Here is a 13203-nt window from a genome sequence, read left to right on the forward strand (position 1 = left end):
ATAATAAATACAGAATAATAAAATATAGTCTAATATAATTAATAAAAAATAAAAAAATAAAAAATACAGAATAACACATACATATATATAATTACTAGTACAGAATAATATAATATAATAATGAATTAATAAAATAATAAAAATAAATACAGAATAATATATAATATATAATTAATAAAAATTACAGAATAACATACATATATATATATATATACATACACACACACACACACACACACACACACACACACACACACACACATATATATATAAAGTTACTAGTACAGAATAATATAATATAATAATTCATAAAAATAAGAAAAATAATAAATTAATAAAAAAATTAAAAAATAAATACAGATAATATAATATATAATTAATAAAAATTATAAAAATAAAAATACAGAATAACATGCATATATAATTACTAGTACAGAATAATATAATATAATATAACATAATATAATAGTATAATATAATAATGAATAAAAATAAGAAAATAATACAGAATAATAATATAATATAATATATAATTCATAAAAAATACAGAATAACACGTATATATATATATATATATATATATATATATATATATATATATATATATATATATATATATATAATTACTAGTACAGAATAATAATATATAATAATATAAAATTTATAAAAATGATAAAATTAAAACATACAGAATAACACGTACATATGTAATTACTAGTACAGAATAATATAATATAATAAATATTCATTCCATTGTATCATCTGTATGAAAGATTATGTAGCAATTCAGAAACAATTTAAGTATCTAAAAATAAAAATCTGAATGATTTTTGAGAAAAAGTTTTCAAACTGTTTAAAAGCATAAACGTTTACTTATAAATATTAAGTTTAGCCAAGATAATAAAGTTAATAACTATGCACAACAAGAAAATATTGTTGTACTAGTGCTAAAAATCTTTGTGTTTGTAAAGAGTCAATGTAAAAATTCCAAACTCGAACGCAGGAACTTTCCAGGAGGATGTGAAGCATCCGGTGGCTAGACTTCATTTAAACATACACTTCTTGCATAATTTTTTCCACATGCTGGTGTTCAGTGTTAGGGGTAACGCATTACAAGTAATGCGAGGTAAAGCAAGGTTACGTAATCAGATCACTCTTTTTCCAAGTAACTAGTAAAGTTACGTGTTACTTTTTAATTTACAAGAAAATATCTTGAGTTACTTTTTCAAATAAGTAACGCCAGTTACTTTTTTCCCATTTACTGATTGAAAGCTCTCCTGTCTCCATGTTGAGAGAAATCAGGAGTAACATCTTAATTTAGTTCGAGAATAGATGTGAACATGCATTAATTCATCTCACGTACTCCCTAAAAAAAAAAAAAAAAAAAAAAAAAAATTCTGATTATGATGACTCAAAGCTGCAATAATTAAATATGTTAAATAATACAAATATCCTTTATGATTTGATTCCCATTTTTGTTAACCAATTTGCTGCTGACCTTCGATGATCCAATTCAACCAAACTAAGCAAAAATTACACTTCTTCTTTTATTGCTGAAGAGTGTTGAACTTCTTCTGTGTTCTACTGTACAGACGTGAATTTACATTTTGGTGTAAAAGGGCTTTTACATTTGTCAGAAATCTAATTATTTATATTATAAGCAAACAAGCGAGCCCAGCCCTGATTTAAAAAGTAACACAAAAGTAATGTAATGCATTACTTTCAATAAAAAGTAATGTAATTAGTTACTTTTTTAGGAAGTAACACAATATTGTAATGCATTACTTTTAAAAGTAACTTTCCCCAACACTGCTGGTGTTTATAAGCTCAAATGAACTGAGGATCTAATTGCATGAATTTAGTTCAATTTAACTCCTTTTATTAATGTTATTAAGTTTTAAAAATCAATAATTTACACCACAGGATCAGCACACCAGCTCCTCTAATACACATTATTCTCCTTTTACTATGATTTTGATGTTATTTGTCAGTGTTTATGCACAGGTATGAAGTCTAGTCCTGAATACATTTATAAAGAGGAACTAGGACTGACGCTAAAACTTCCGTAAAATGAAGCCGGAGCATTGTTCACGAGCCTAGTGCTGGTCTTAAAACAATGCAGCGGGGTGAGTCTCACCTGCATCAGCGTCCCGTCTGCAGGCGCGTCTTTGTCCTGCAGGTGGCGCTGTCTGAGCAGCTGCCTGCTGAAGTCTGCGTGATCCATCAGCGTGTACGAGGAGAAACCGGCTCCATTGTCCAGCAGAAAACACGCCACCTCCTTGTTTGCTGAGGAGAAAACCAGCTTCAGTTAGAGCAGGAAGAGCTTTCACTTTGTTTCTCCACACCTCCGCGCTGAAAGAGGAAGTGAGGGCCGGGGAGGAAGTGCATGTGTGTGCTGGAGCAAAGCGGGAAAACCTGATCAAAATTCCCCTGCTTTCACTTTTCAGGACCAGTGTACACTTCAGGATGATAAAGCATAACTAGTTCAGTCCCTGACAGAAAAATCCAAAAAATTATGAGTTAATAATGTCCTCATTACTGGTCGAACCAAATCACATCCATCACTTTTAACAAATTCAATAACACTAGACCAGGGTTTCCAAAATTGGGAACTAGGAAATGAAATTAAATGAAATTAATTGAAATGAAATAGGTGTGAATGAGCCCTGAAGAGAATCGATTCATAAGTATTCATACCCTCTGCCAATATTTGCTCCTGGTGTGAATACATATTTAGTCCTTCCCAAATGTCATGCAATATTGCCTTATAGTTTAACAGACCTTCTCTGCAGTAATAATGAGAAGTATGTGATGAGCAGAAGCCTACAGTACCTGCCTGAGCCGCGGCGTACAGCGGCAAACCACTGATGATGGCAAACTCTCCTGAATGAACAGCGCAGTCCTCAGTGTCAGCATTGTACGTGTGAACCAGCAGCTTCACCACCTCTACATGACCCTGCTGACACGCCGTAGCCAACATCCAGTTCAGCAGATCCTTACGGACACACGGACCTAACCAAAAAGAGAGTTGTTTCAGAAGTGGAGAAAATTACTATATTTTAACATATTGAAATATACAACTGACAAACACAGTTTTTGGTCTCTGGAATAACATGCACCAGTGAATCATGTCTAATAAGACCTGGAATACGCATTAAAGGAACACTTGAAAATTTGCTGAAAATGTGCACTTCCTCAGGCCATCCAAGATGTAGATGAGTTTGTTTCTTCATCAGATTTGGAGAAACGTAGCATTGCATCACTTGCTCTGCAATAGATCCTCTGCAGTGAATGGGTGCCGTCAGAATGAGAGTCCTAACAGTTGATAAAAACAAAGCGGTGTGGATGACTTGTGGATTATTGTGATGTTTTTATCAGCTGTTTGGACTCTCATTCTGACGGCACCCATTCACTGCAGAGGATCCACTGGTGAGCGAGTGATGCAATGCTACATTTCTCATCTACACTAACTTTTATGCAAATTAAATTTTGAACTATGCTGGTAAGAATGTAAATATGGTTCATTTTGACTGCACGCTGACTTTAAGGAAAGTGGATTTTGGTTTGCGCTCACGTGGTATGGAGTCCAGCAGCTCTCGGACCAACAGCTGATGTCCGTGATGTGCTGCTAAGACGGCAGGGTTTTCTTTGCTGGGCTCCTGTGGAACTGTAACTCGTGCCTCCTGCAGCAAGAACCGAACGCTGTCCAAGTCACCGTTGTGAGCCGCCAAACACAGGAGCTGCACCTACACACACAAACACAACGACTGTCTTCAGGAAAAGAGTTAAAGCAGTTTAAATCAGCCTGTAATATCAATTCTCCTTAATCAAAGCAGATGCTAGATTTGTTAATATTTACAGGAAATATATGGCATGGCAGGTTTCTACCTGACATTGCAATGAAAAACAAGGTGGGAAAAAACTTTATTATAATATATTTGCACTTCTGCAGGCTTGTTTGTTCCAAATACTGGGAAATCTGTGGATTGTGTGAAACCACACGTCTGGTTACAGAGAAATCAACACTAGGTGGCAGTATTTGACCTTCTCAAATGACATTCCACGGAATGAAAAGATTCGATTTTTTAATGTTTTTAAAAGAAGTCTCTTTTGCTCACCAACCCTGCATTTATTTGATCAAAAATACAGTAAAAACAGAGAAATAGTGAAAAATTATTACAATTTAAAATAAATTATTTCTATTACAATATATTGTAAAACTGTAATTTATTCCTGTGATCAAAGCTGAATTTTCAGCATCATTACTCCAGTCTTCAGTGTCACATGACCCTTCAAAAATCATTCTAATATGCTGATTTGCTGCTCAAGAAACATTTATAAATATTATCAATGTTGAAAACAGTTGAGCTGCTTCATATTTTTCTGGAAATAAATTCTATTTAAAAAAAAAAAATCATTTATTCAAAAAAATCCTATTGCAACATTTCAAAAAATTTTACTTTCACTTTTGATCGATTTATATTTTATTTTGACGAACAAAAGTATTAATAAAAAAAATTCTAATATTAAAATAAATCTTACTGATCCCAAACATTTCAATGGTAGCATATTAGTTATTTAGTGCATAGCTAAAAAATATAATTAAAGCTAAAAACTGTAGTGTAGATGCACTGTGAGAATATTTGATTAATGTTTACATTTAAATTCATGTTGTCCATAATGAACCTGGCGTTTACGTTGAGAAAGGAATTCCAACACAATGATTACTGCTTTGTTTTCAACTACTTTGTGAAACAGCATTTTAAACCGTAGTATGCTACAGTAAGGTCACATGACCTCATTATATATTCAGCAAGTGATGTTCAGTTATGACTTTCAAAATTGAATTTTTTCATCCTCTTCTGTGTCAAATTACTTTACCTTTTAACAGTCCAAAGTTATGCTTCCAAAATAGAACAAACATGCTTCATTGATTCATTTGTTACACTGGAAATGAAAGCTCATGTCGAGCACTGCATTGGGGGATACTGTTTTCATTAAAGTTCGCTCTGGATGCACACTGTATATTTAGACAAATGCAGTTGGTTATAGTAAGAGGCATATGCTAGTATTATATTTTAAATATAGTCATTCACTTCCAAATTACAATTCAATTTAAGACAAAACAGCTGTTGTGAATGTTACATTGGCTCAAAACCAAATTTAAATGTGAGTATGCACTTCCTCATTCTTGTGCTGTGGCCTACAGACACTAAAATCATCCTTTTTTTCCACTGAGTCTCTGAATCGGGGTTAGAAGTAAGTTCAAGGCTATACTACTGCTATTTCTGCAGGTTGCAAACTGTATGCAGAATGCATATTTTTATTACAATACAGTTACTTTTACACAGTGTTTACAAAAAGTACACCGTTTCAAAGCAGCTTTTCAAACAAGTATCACGGTACTGATATCAAATTCTATTTAAAGCTTTAAAAAGAAGGAAATATGCAAAAGTATGCGAAATGCAAAGATAATAAATACATTAGGGCTGTTAAAGGTAGTCGACTAACCACACATTTATATTAATTAAATATATACTAGGTGCAGGGAACTAAACCATAATGAGCTTTTAATATATATATAGCCTATTCTGCACTCGAACGCAGAAATAAACCTTGCCACAAATCACCGGCAAAAAGTAAAGTCTATGAATGTGTGGGGAAAAACAGCGAGAAAATATTTTACTTATTTATTAATAAACTAGTGTTTCCTCAGTCAGTGTGTCAGCTGCAAAGATACAGTGGATGTTGACTCGTCATCTCCACAGTACAGTGGACGCACCTTTAGAGAGAAATGCACAATCAGAGATTATTTGCATTTCGCCTATATGCTGAGTTTCGCCGCGCTCCAGTGCACGGAGACCGAGATAGCAGAAAGTCTGGTTTGTTTTCTTTATTTTACAAAAGCACAATGTCTTCTTGATATCTGAGTGTATACAAATAAAAGCAGACCCTTGACAGTTTTGAATGATGTATTACTCTTATCTGAGCAAAAATAAAAACAAAATTTTGTCGACTAAGCATCTTCTGGTGTTTAGTCAACTATTGGGGAGCAGCTCTAAAATACATAATGAAAATATCACATATAAAGCATGAAAATAAATATATAAAATATAATGAATATAATTTTAAAATTAACACTTTTATTTACATATAAATAAAAATATCTAAATAAAATAAATAACTTGACCTTCTATACTTTGTGTGATGAATAATCCATAAGTTACATCAAGTGCAATTTATTTTAATATTTTAATCTTAATATTTTAATCCATTATTTGATGAACTTAGTTTTATGTATTCTTCATTTTTAAGTTGCTTTGGAAAGATGTCTGCTAAATAAATAAAAATAAATAACCATTTTATGTATGTCAATTTCTGAATTAACCAGTTAAAAAAAAAACATGTGACAACGTTTAACATAATATAAAAAATAAAAATAAAAAGTGTACACTGCTCAGTATGCAGTACTTCATTCTGAATGTAGCCCACGTGTTTTACAGTAGCACTCAGAAATATCTGAAATATAATATTTGCACACATTTCTAATCTCAGAGGCCACTGAGCAGCGACTGAACGGGACTAATGTGATGAGTGTGGAAGCAGGAGCAGAGGATCAGATGTGGGTTTGTTAACTGATGGCCGGTTAGGAGCCATTACAGTCACATCATCAATCACTCCTGACCTCATTAGAGACCTGTAACAGTATTTACAGAGGAATATCTCTGCACACGCGCTGACCACACGCTGTCATGTCATCTGTAATCACCTTACTGTGAACAAACTCTTTTTAACAAACAAACATGCCTTATAATTAATCTTTCTGCCTTGCATAAATGGGATATTTTTTATGTTTTTGAAAGAAGTCTCTTATGCTCATCAAAGCTGCATTTATTTTATCTTAAATACAGCCCAAAAAAATGTAAAATATTAATAGAATTTAAAAAGCATTTTTGTATTTGAGTATATTTTAAAATGTAATTCATTCCTGTGACGCAAAGCTGAATTTTCAGCATCATTACCGCAGTCTTCAGAGTCACATGACCCTTCAGAAAACATTCTAATATGCTTTTGCAAATGTCTTCGGATTGCTAGCAAGGTGTTTGTTAAGGTTTTCTCAATGGTTGGCAACAATTAAAACCATAGGAACCAACATAATGACAGTTTTAAATCCAAACATTCCCCTTGTCTGCCATTGGTCGGATAAACAGATAGTCCCGCCTTAAACTCACGCCATTGGATAAGCCAAAACTTAACATATTCAGGTGGTTCAAACAAACCGATCAGTGTCACAGTGTTTACACAACAGGGAAATAAACATACAAATGGTTTATGTTATTTCTGCATATTAAGCTGTGACAGGAGGAAGTACTGTTGTTTAGAAGAAATGATTTACGATACAGCTAAGCCTCATCATATTCAAATGATCCAAGCTGGTTTTGTTGCTGTTTTTTTAGTTTTATATTCAATGTTACGTCCATACAGACCACTAGAAAAGATTTACAGGCCAAATGTTACAGCCATAACAGAATACCGCTGCTTATCAGCATTACAGACTGTAAACACAAGCCATTGTAGTGTTCTGAGTCTGTGGCAGGTCTATAACGGGTTTCTACTGTATTGAAAGCAAATAATTAATGCATGCACTGCATTTTTCACACATCAAACATGAAGGTGAAAACTGAGAGAAGCAAGTGAGAAAAAAGCTGCGATATTCAATATTTGTTAAAAGGCTCTGTCTTCCCTTTAGCAGTATTGTGTGTGAACGTGAGAAGTATCAAGGGTTTCACAAGCATGCTTTCAGCACACATTTCCCCTGCTGATGCAGATCAGAAAAGCTCCTGCAATCTTATACTAGGCCAAACCGGATACTTGACTATTGCTCATTCTAAGGGTTAATCATTAGAACAAAAACCCTAATCCTTAGTATTTAAGGTATGGTTCACACAAAAATGAAAATTTTGTTATCATTTACTCACTCTCAGGTTGTACCAAAACTGTTTGGAGTTTTCTTTCCTGTGTCGCACATAAAAGATGATATCTTGAAGAATGTTGGAAATCAAACAGTTGACTGTTTCCATTGACTTCAATGGCTGCCAGCAAGTGCTTGGTTAGCCGCGTTCTTCAAGACATCATCTTCCCTTTAAACTTTGGTGCATAACTTACTGTACACTGTTAGCTTCAAGCTGATACTGTACCTCAAATTATGCAACTTACATTTATATTCATGCACATGGAAGATGCACTTTATCAGTTCGTGCATTCCCTGGTAATTGAATCCTATGACTTTGGCATCACAATATTTACATTTATATTTGACACTTTTCACTTTTCAAAGCAACTTTTATTATATTTAAGGTGCACATTTCATTAGTTCAAATTTATCAGTTCAAAACCCATGATTTCGCTGTCACCAGTAGCATGATCTATTGTTGGAGCAAGAGGAACTTGTTGTGAACTGTGTGTTAATGCATTTCTAAGTGCACAGGTGCTTCTTTACAACGAAGCACCAACCTGGCAACCATTTACAATTAACAAGCAACTCTATGTGAAATACACAGCAAAATAAAAATGGCAGCTGTGGTTGCCAGAACTTTACTGTAAAAAAAAAAAAATTGGTCGCAAAATGTTACATTTTACAGATTGACCTTTATAATAACCTTTACAAAAACCTTTATATTATATGGACAACCACCTTAAAAACACAGGTGGTAAAAAGAAAGTCACACGATTAATTTTCAATCACAAATAGCTTTTAAGCGGAGGTAAATACTAATATATAAAAGGTGCACATTAGGGGTTGTCGATATGGAAAAAATACCATATCACGATTTCTTTAGAAATATTACAATTCACGATTTTTATCACAACTCTCTGTCATGTTGGTTTTACTATTTTGCAAGTTGTCTGAGCATTACAGCCAAACTCATTTCCCTATTATAAAGACAAAGCCTTTCAAGCTAACAAAAAAAAAGAATGGCAGATTTTTAGGCCAAAGAGGGTGAAAATAAAAATCTTTGTTCTTAGTTTTAATTACAAAGATAAAAGAATGACAAAGATACACATTACAACTACATATAATATACAAATAAAACAAACAGTGCTTTATTTTCAGGTACTAAAGGTGTATTTAGCAAGAGCATTTAAGGAATTGAATGAATACATATAAAAATAAAATGCTATATAAACTGATTACTAGAGCAGTGAGTGATTTTTCTCTGTGTTTTGTTGTTTTATTAATATTAAAGAAATAGTTCACCCAAAAAAACAAATACTGTCAGCTGTCTGTCAATTCTGTCATAGTGTTTTATTTTTATACCACCATTTAAAACAAGCTGTTTTAAACCTGAATGAGTTTCTTTCTTCTGCTGAACATATACGCTATTCTGAGGAACGTGGAAAACCAAACAGTTGCTGGTCCACAGTGACTTCCAGAGTATTTTTTGCTACGATCAAATTCAATGTGGATCAGCAACTGTTTGGTTACCCACATTCTTCGAAACACCATCTTTTGTGTTCAGCACAAGAAACAAATTGATACAGGTTTGGGACAACGTGACAGTGAGTAAATAATGACAGAAATTAAATTTTAGGGTGAACTATCCCTAATGACAGTCGACTGCATGTTTATTAGTCCTACTGTCTCTTTAAGACCTGCACACATCTAATATACAGGCATGCATACGTTTTTCTCTCAACTGTTTACTTTCAATTTAGACATAACCAACTGCATCTACATGTAAACCTTGTGTGTTTTGACAGTATTAGCGCAAAAGATAACTTAGTTCAATAATCAGGCGCTGTTTGACAGGCTTTAGTGCGCACGCTCCGGGTGTATTCGGCGTTCAGAAAAAGCACAGGTCAGACCAGCGCACGAATGAAACATTTAAAAGTACATGCAAATAATGAGAGCGTAACTCCTGTGAGAGTAACTCTACTGCTGAGTTAACACTGCTCTGAATGCATGTGGAATTGTACAGTATATGACGGAGGCGCCAGAACTGCAACTGATAGAATGTGCGCTGTAGCACGATACTACGATATTTCTTCAAAAGCAGATCGTGGAGACATTTTTATCATCCACGATCAAAAATCGTCATATCGCACAGCCCTAGTAGACATGGTGTCATACAAACAAATACAAACACTGGTAAACTCTAAGTTGACTTCTTGTTTTTCACTTCCAAAAACTGTAAAATTTTAAATTTACATGATATGTACGATTAGATCTATTACAGTTTACAGAAAATTACTGTTAACCAATTGACAGTTTTAATCATAGGATTTTTACAGTCTTTTACCGTTAAAATGAGGGGGGAAAAAGTATAATAGTGTCTGCTAATAGACTACTTACTGGCCACATGCACAAGATAAATTCAGATGTCAATTCAGCTTTTATTGCTGAATCCTGTTCTCTACACAGACACTTCAGTAATTTACAGAAGTGACAACTGCATTCTACAACCAAATTAACTCCTGAAAATGCAGGTATTAGCAACCTCATTTATAGAAATTCTACGGAACCAAACTATCAACTAGTTGTTAATGTCGTATTTAAATGCATATCAGAGTTGCGGTGCAGGAAATGACAGGGAAGTCTTGACTCATTCATGTTGCCAGATCTCGCTATAAAAAACAGCAAATAAGAACAAGCCTACAGAAAACTTAAATCCAAATTAGAGTATGACCGATATTTGGTTTCACCTATATTTTTTCCGATATTTAAGCATTTTTCCATCATCGGATATCAGTTTTGTAATATCGGATTCACCAATATTCATCTTGTGCACGCAAGACTTCCATTATGGCACTGCATCTTGAAGAGAGACGAGTCAACAACCGCGGTTACAGGTGACTTGACATGCTTAAACTGATATGCTTTATTTAACATATAAGCCAATAATGCAAAAATGCGACGTGTTGCATAAATGACTGATATGTAGTTTAAGCTTGGTGTTGAGAAATAGAGATAAACTCAAGGAGAGTCACACAATCCATGCCCCCCAAAAAAAGTAATGCCCCAAAGAGGTAACTTTACATGGGTTATACAAGACAGACAAATTAATTAGACTTAAATAAGTCGTATTCTGTTCTGCACACACACACACAACCTTAATTTAGGGAATTCACTCCTGTATTTAAATGCGGTTGACACTGAAACTTTACAGTGTGTATGTTGCCACTTACACTGTGTAACCAAAACTGGTTCGATATTGTATTTCAATTCTCATTTTGAAGAGTTTTACAAAAGCAGCAAATTACATTTAACTATTTTCAGCAATACTTTTCAATATTGCATGCATCATAATATATTTTGAATGCTTTTTTTTCACAGAGCTTGTAGTAATGCATTATGGGATGCCCACCTGGCCATTATGCTCTGGACAGGACTGAGAAATGTTTTGATGATGCCACACAAAAAGCCTGTCTGCTGCCAAACCACCATAGCAGCTTCCAAAACACAACATATGCTGGTCCTTCAGCAGGTGAACTGCATGCACAATGCACCCGCTTCACTTGAGTGCTTATGTGAATGTTCAGTCAAAAATGAGATTATAAAGTAAGCGAATAATCAAACTCACCCCATCCGGTCCCACGCCGCCGTTATTCTCGCAGCAAAGCCGGATTAGCTCGCGTGCCCTCTGGTCCTCGCCGTTCGTATAGGCCTCTTGGATGTTCTTCAGAGTGGACGAATGATTCAAGGAAACGCTGCCAACCACCGACTGCTTGGCTCCCATTGCCGGAACGCCTGCGAATGGGGCATAGCCACCAGAAACAAACAAAACACTCAGTACAAGAGAACCAACTTCATGCTAAAACGAAGACGACACGATGGGAAATGAGCCCCAGATACAGGAGCAGCCGGGAATCAGGTCAGCCTCATAAAGAATTCACATGCCTCTCCCCCCGGACTGGTGCGTGTGTATTTGTGGAGCTGCGCTCTTCCATGTTCACCTTTGATGTAAAGAGCACCTACTGAGGGGTGGGAGTGAAATCGGGAAGATCTGGGGAGACTGAATGGATAGTGATACTCACGCACTACCGCTGCAGATTCAAACATGTCTAAAAGCACACACACAAACAATCTGGATACAAAACACACTACAAATAAAAAAGGCATGTATGCTGGTACTGTAATTTGCATGAAATATTTTTTGGGAAGTTGACATGCAACACTTTTTTATGTGGCATTTTGATAATTCTTTTTTAATTATGCATGCAGTTTTGTCACCTAATATTATTTTACAGACTAAATATAATATTTGTACTTTGAAAAATGCATTTGCCACACTGCAAGACCATTTAAAACGAACTCGTAAAGGTGAAAGGGTGATTAAATCTACTCAAAAACTGTCAAATAAAAAATTACAATTTCTAAAACATAAAGGCTAAAAATCCTGATGATGCTAAAAAAAATGTTCATGCATTAAGCACACGTCCACTAAGTTTATTCTAAAAATACAGCTAAATATGAATAAAGTGACAGGTATAATTCCAACAGCATGAGGTTTTTTTTGGTGGTTTTATGGTGGCGTTAGAATTAAAATGACATGAGGGTGAGTGACTGAGACCGAATGATCATTTTAGGGCAAACTTGATTAGTCTGTGTGATTATTTAAAGAGCACATCATGAGTTGTAATTGCTCTGTGTAGATCAGTGGCCAGACTACGGTATGTGGGAGTGTCATGATACCAATCCAAGAGGGCAGTGAAGGTCAAATCAATCACTCCCTTCTATTATTCACATTACTGCATCTAGCCCTTTAACATTTATCTGGCAAATGTGGCCGTCGGCAGACACTGCTCCATTAACAGCAGGTCTGCTCCGAAGTAAAGGAGCCACAGCTGCGGGTAAGTGCCAGTATGGCTGTCCGCTTTAATAGAAGAGGCTCATATGAATAATTGAGAACTTTTTTCTGATGAGCGGCTGGAGAAAGCCTGAGGGAGGGTAACCATTAGACATCCAGCCTGCATCAATACAGGCTCAGCTCACGTCCAGTCCAGACCAAATCAATCTGGAGGAAAACCAAAGCCAAGACAACAGCTCTGAAACCTAACACAGCTGAAAACCTAGATTTTAAGATGCTCCTAATGTGAAGGAGAGATAATCATAAATACGGATCAAGGTTTGTTTCATCACCAAAGTTGCTTGAGTCGCTTCAAATCGCTAACTCTCTATTAAAATAAATGTGTCACTGTCAG

At 34.8% G+C, this 13203-nt stretch overlaps 1 protein-coding gene across 1 annotated transcript in view; it reads right to left on the reverse strand.

The window, feature by feature from the left end:
* Nucleotides 1-13203, reverse strand: part of LOC109087591 (leucine-rich repeat serine/threonine-protein kinase 1-like) — an 82569-nt gene that overhangs the window by 59247 nt on the left and 10119 nt on the right. Inside the window, exons 3-6 of the mRNA XM_042761332.1 lie at nucleotides 11583-11749; nucleotides 3575-3746; nucleotides 2833-3012; nucleotides 2138-2286 (exon numbers count right to left, since the gene is read on the reverse strand). Of these exons, the coding sequence (XP_042617266.1) occupies nucleotides 2138-2286; nucleotides 2833-3012; nucleotides 3575-3746; nucleotides 11583-11749 (668 nt within the window). The remainder of the gene's footprint in view (nucleotides 1-2137; nucleotides 2287-2832; nucleotides 3013-3574; nucleotides 3747-11582; nucleotides 11750-13203) is intronic.

Source organism: Cyprinus carpio, chromosome A7, assembly GCF_018340385.1.
Source record: "Cyprinus carpio isolate SPL01 chromosome A7, ASM1834038v1, whole genome shotgun sequence".
Lineage (NCBI taxonomy): Eukaryota > Metazoa > Chordata > Actinopteri > Cypriniformes > Cyprinidae > Cyprinus > Cyprinus carpio.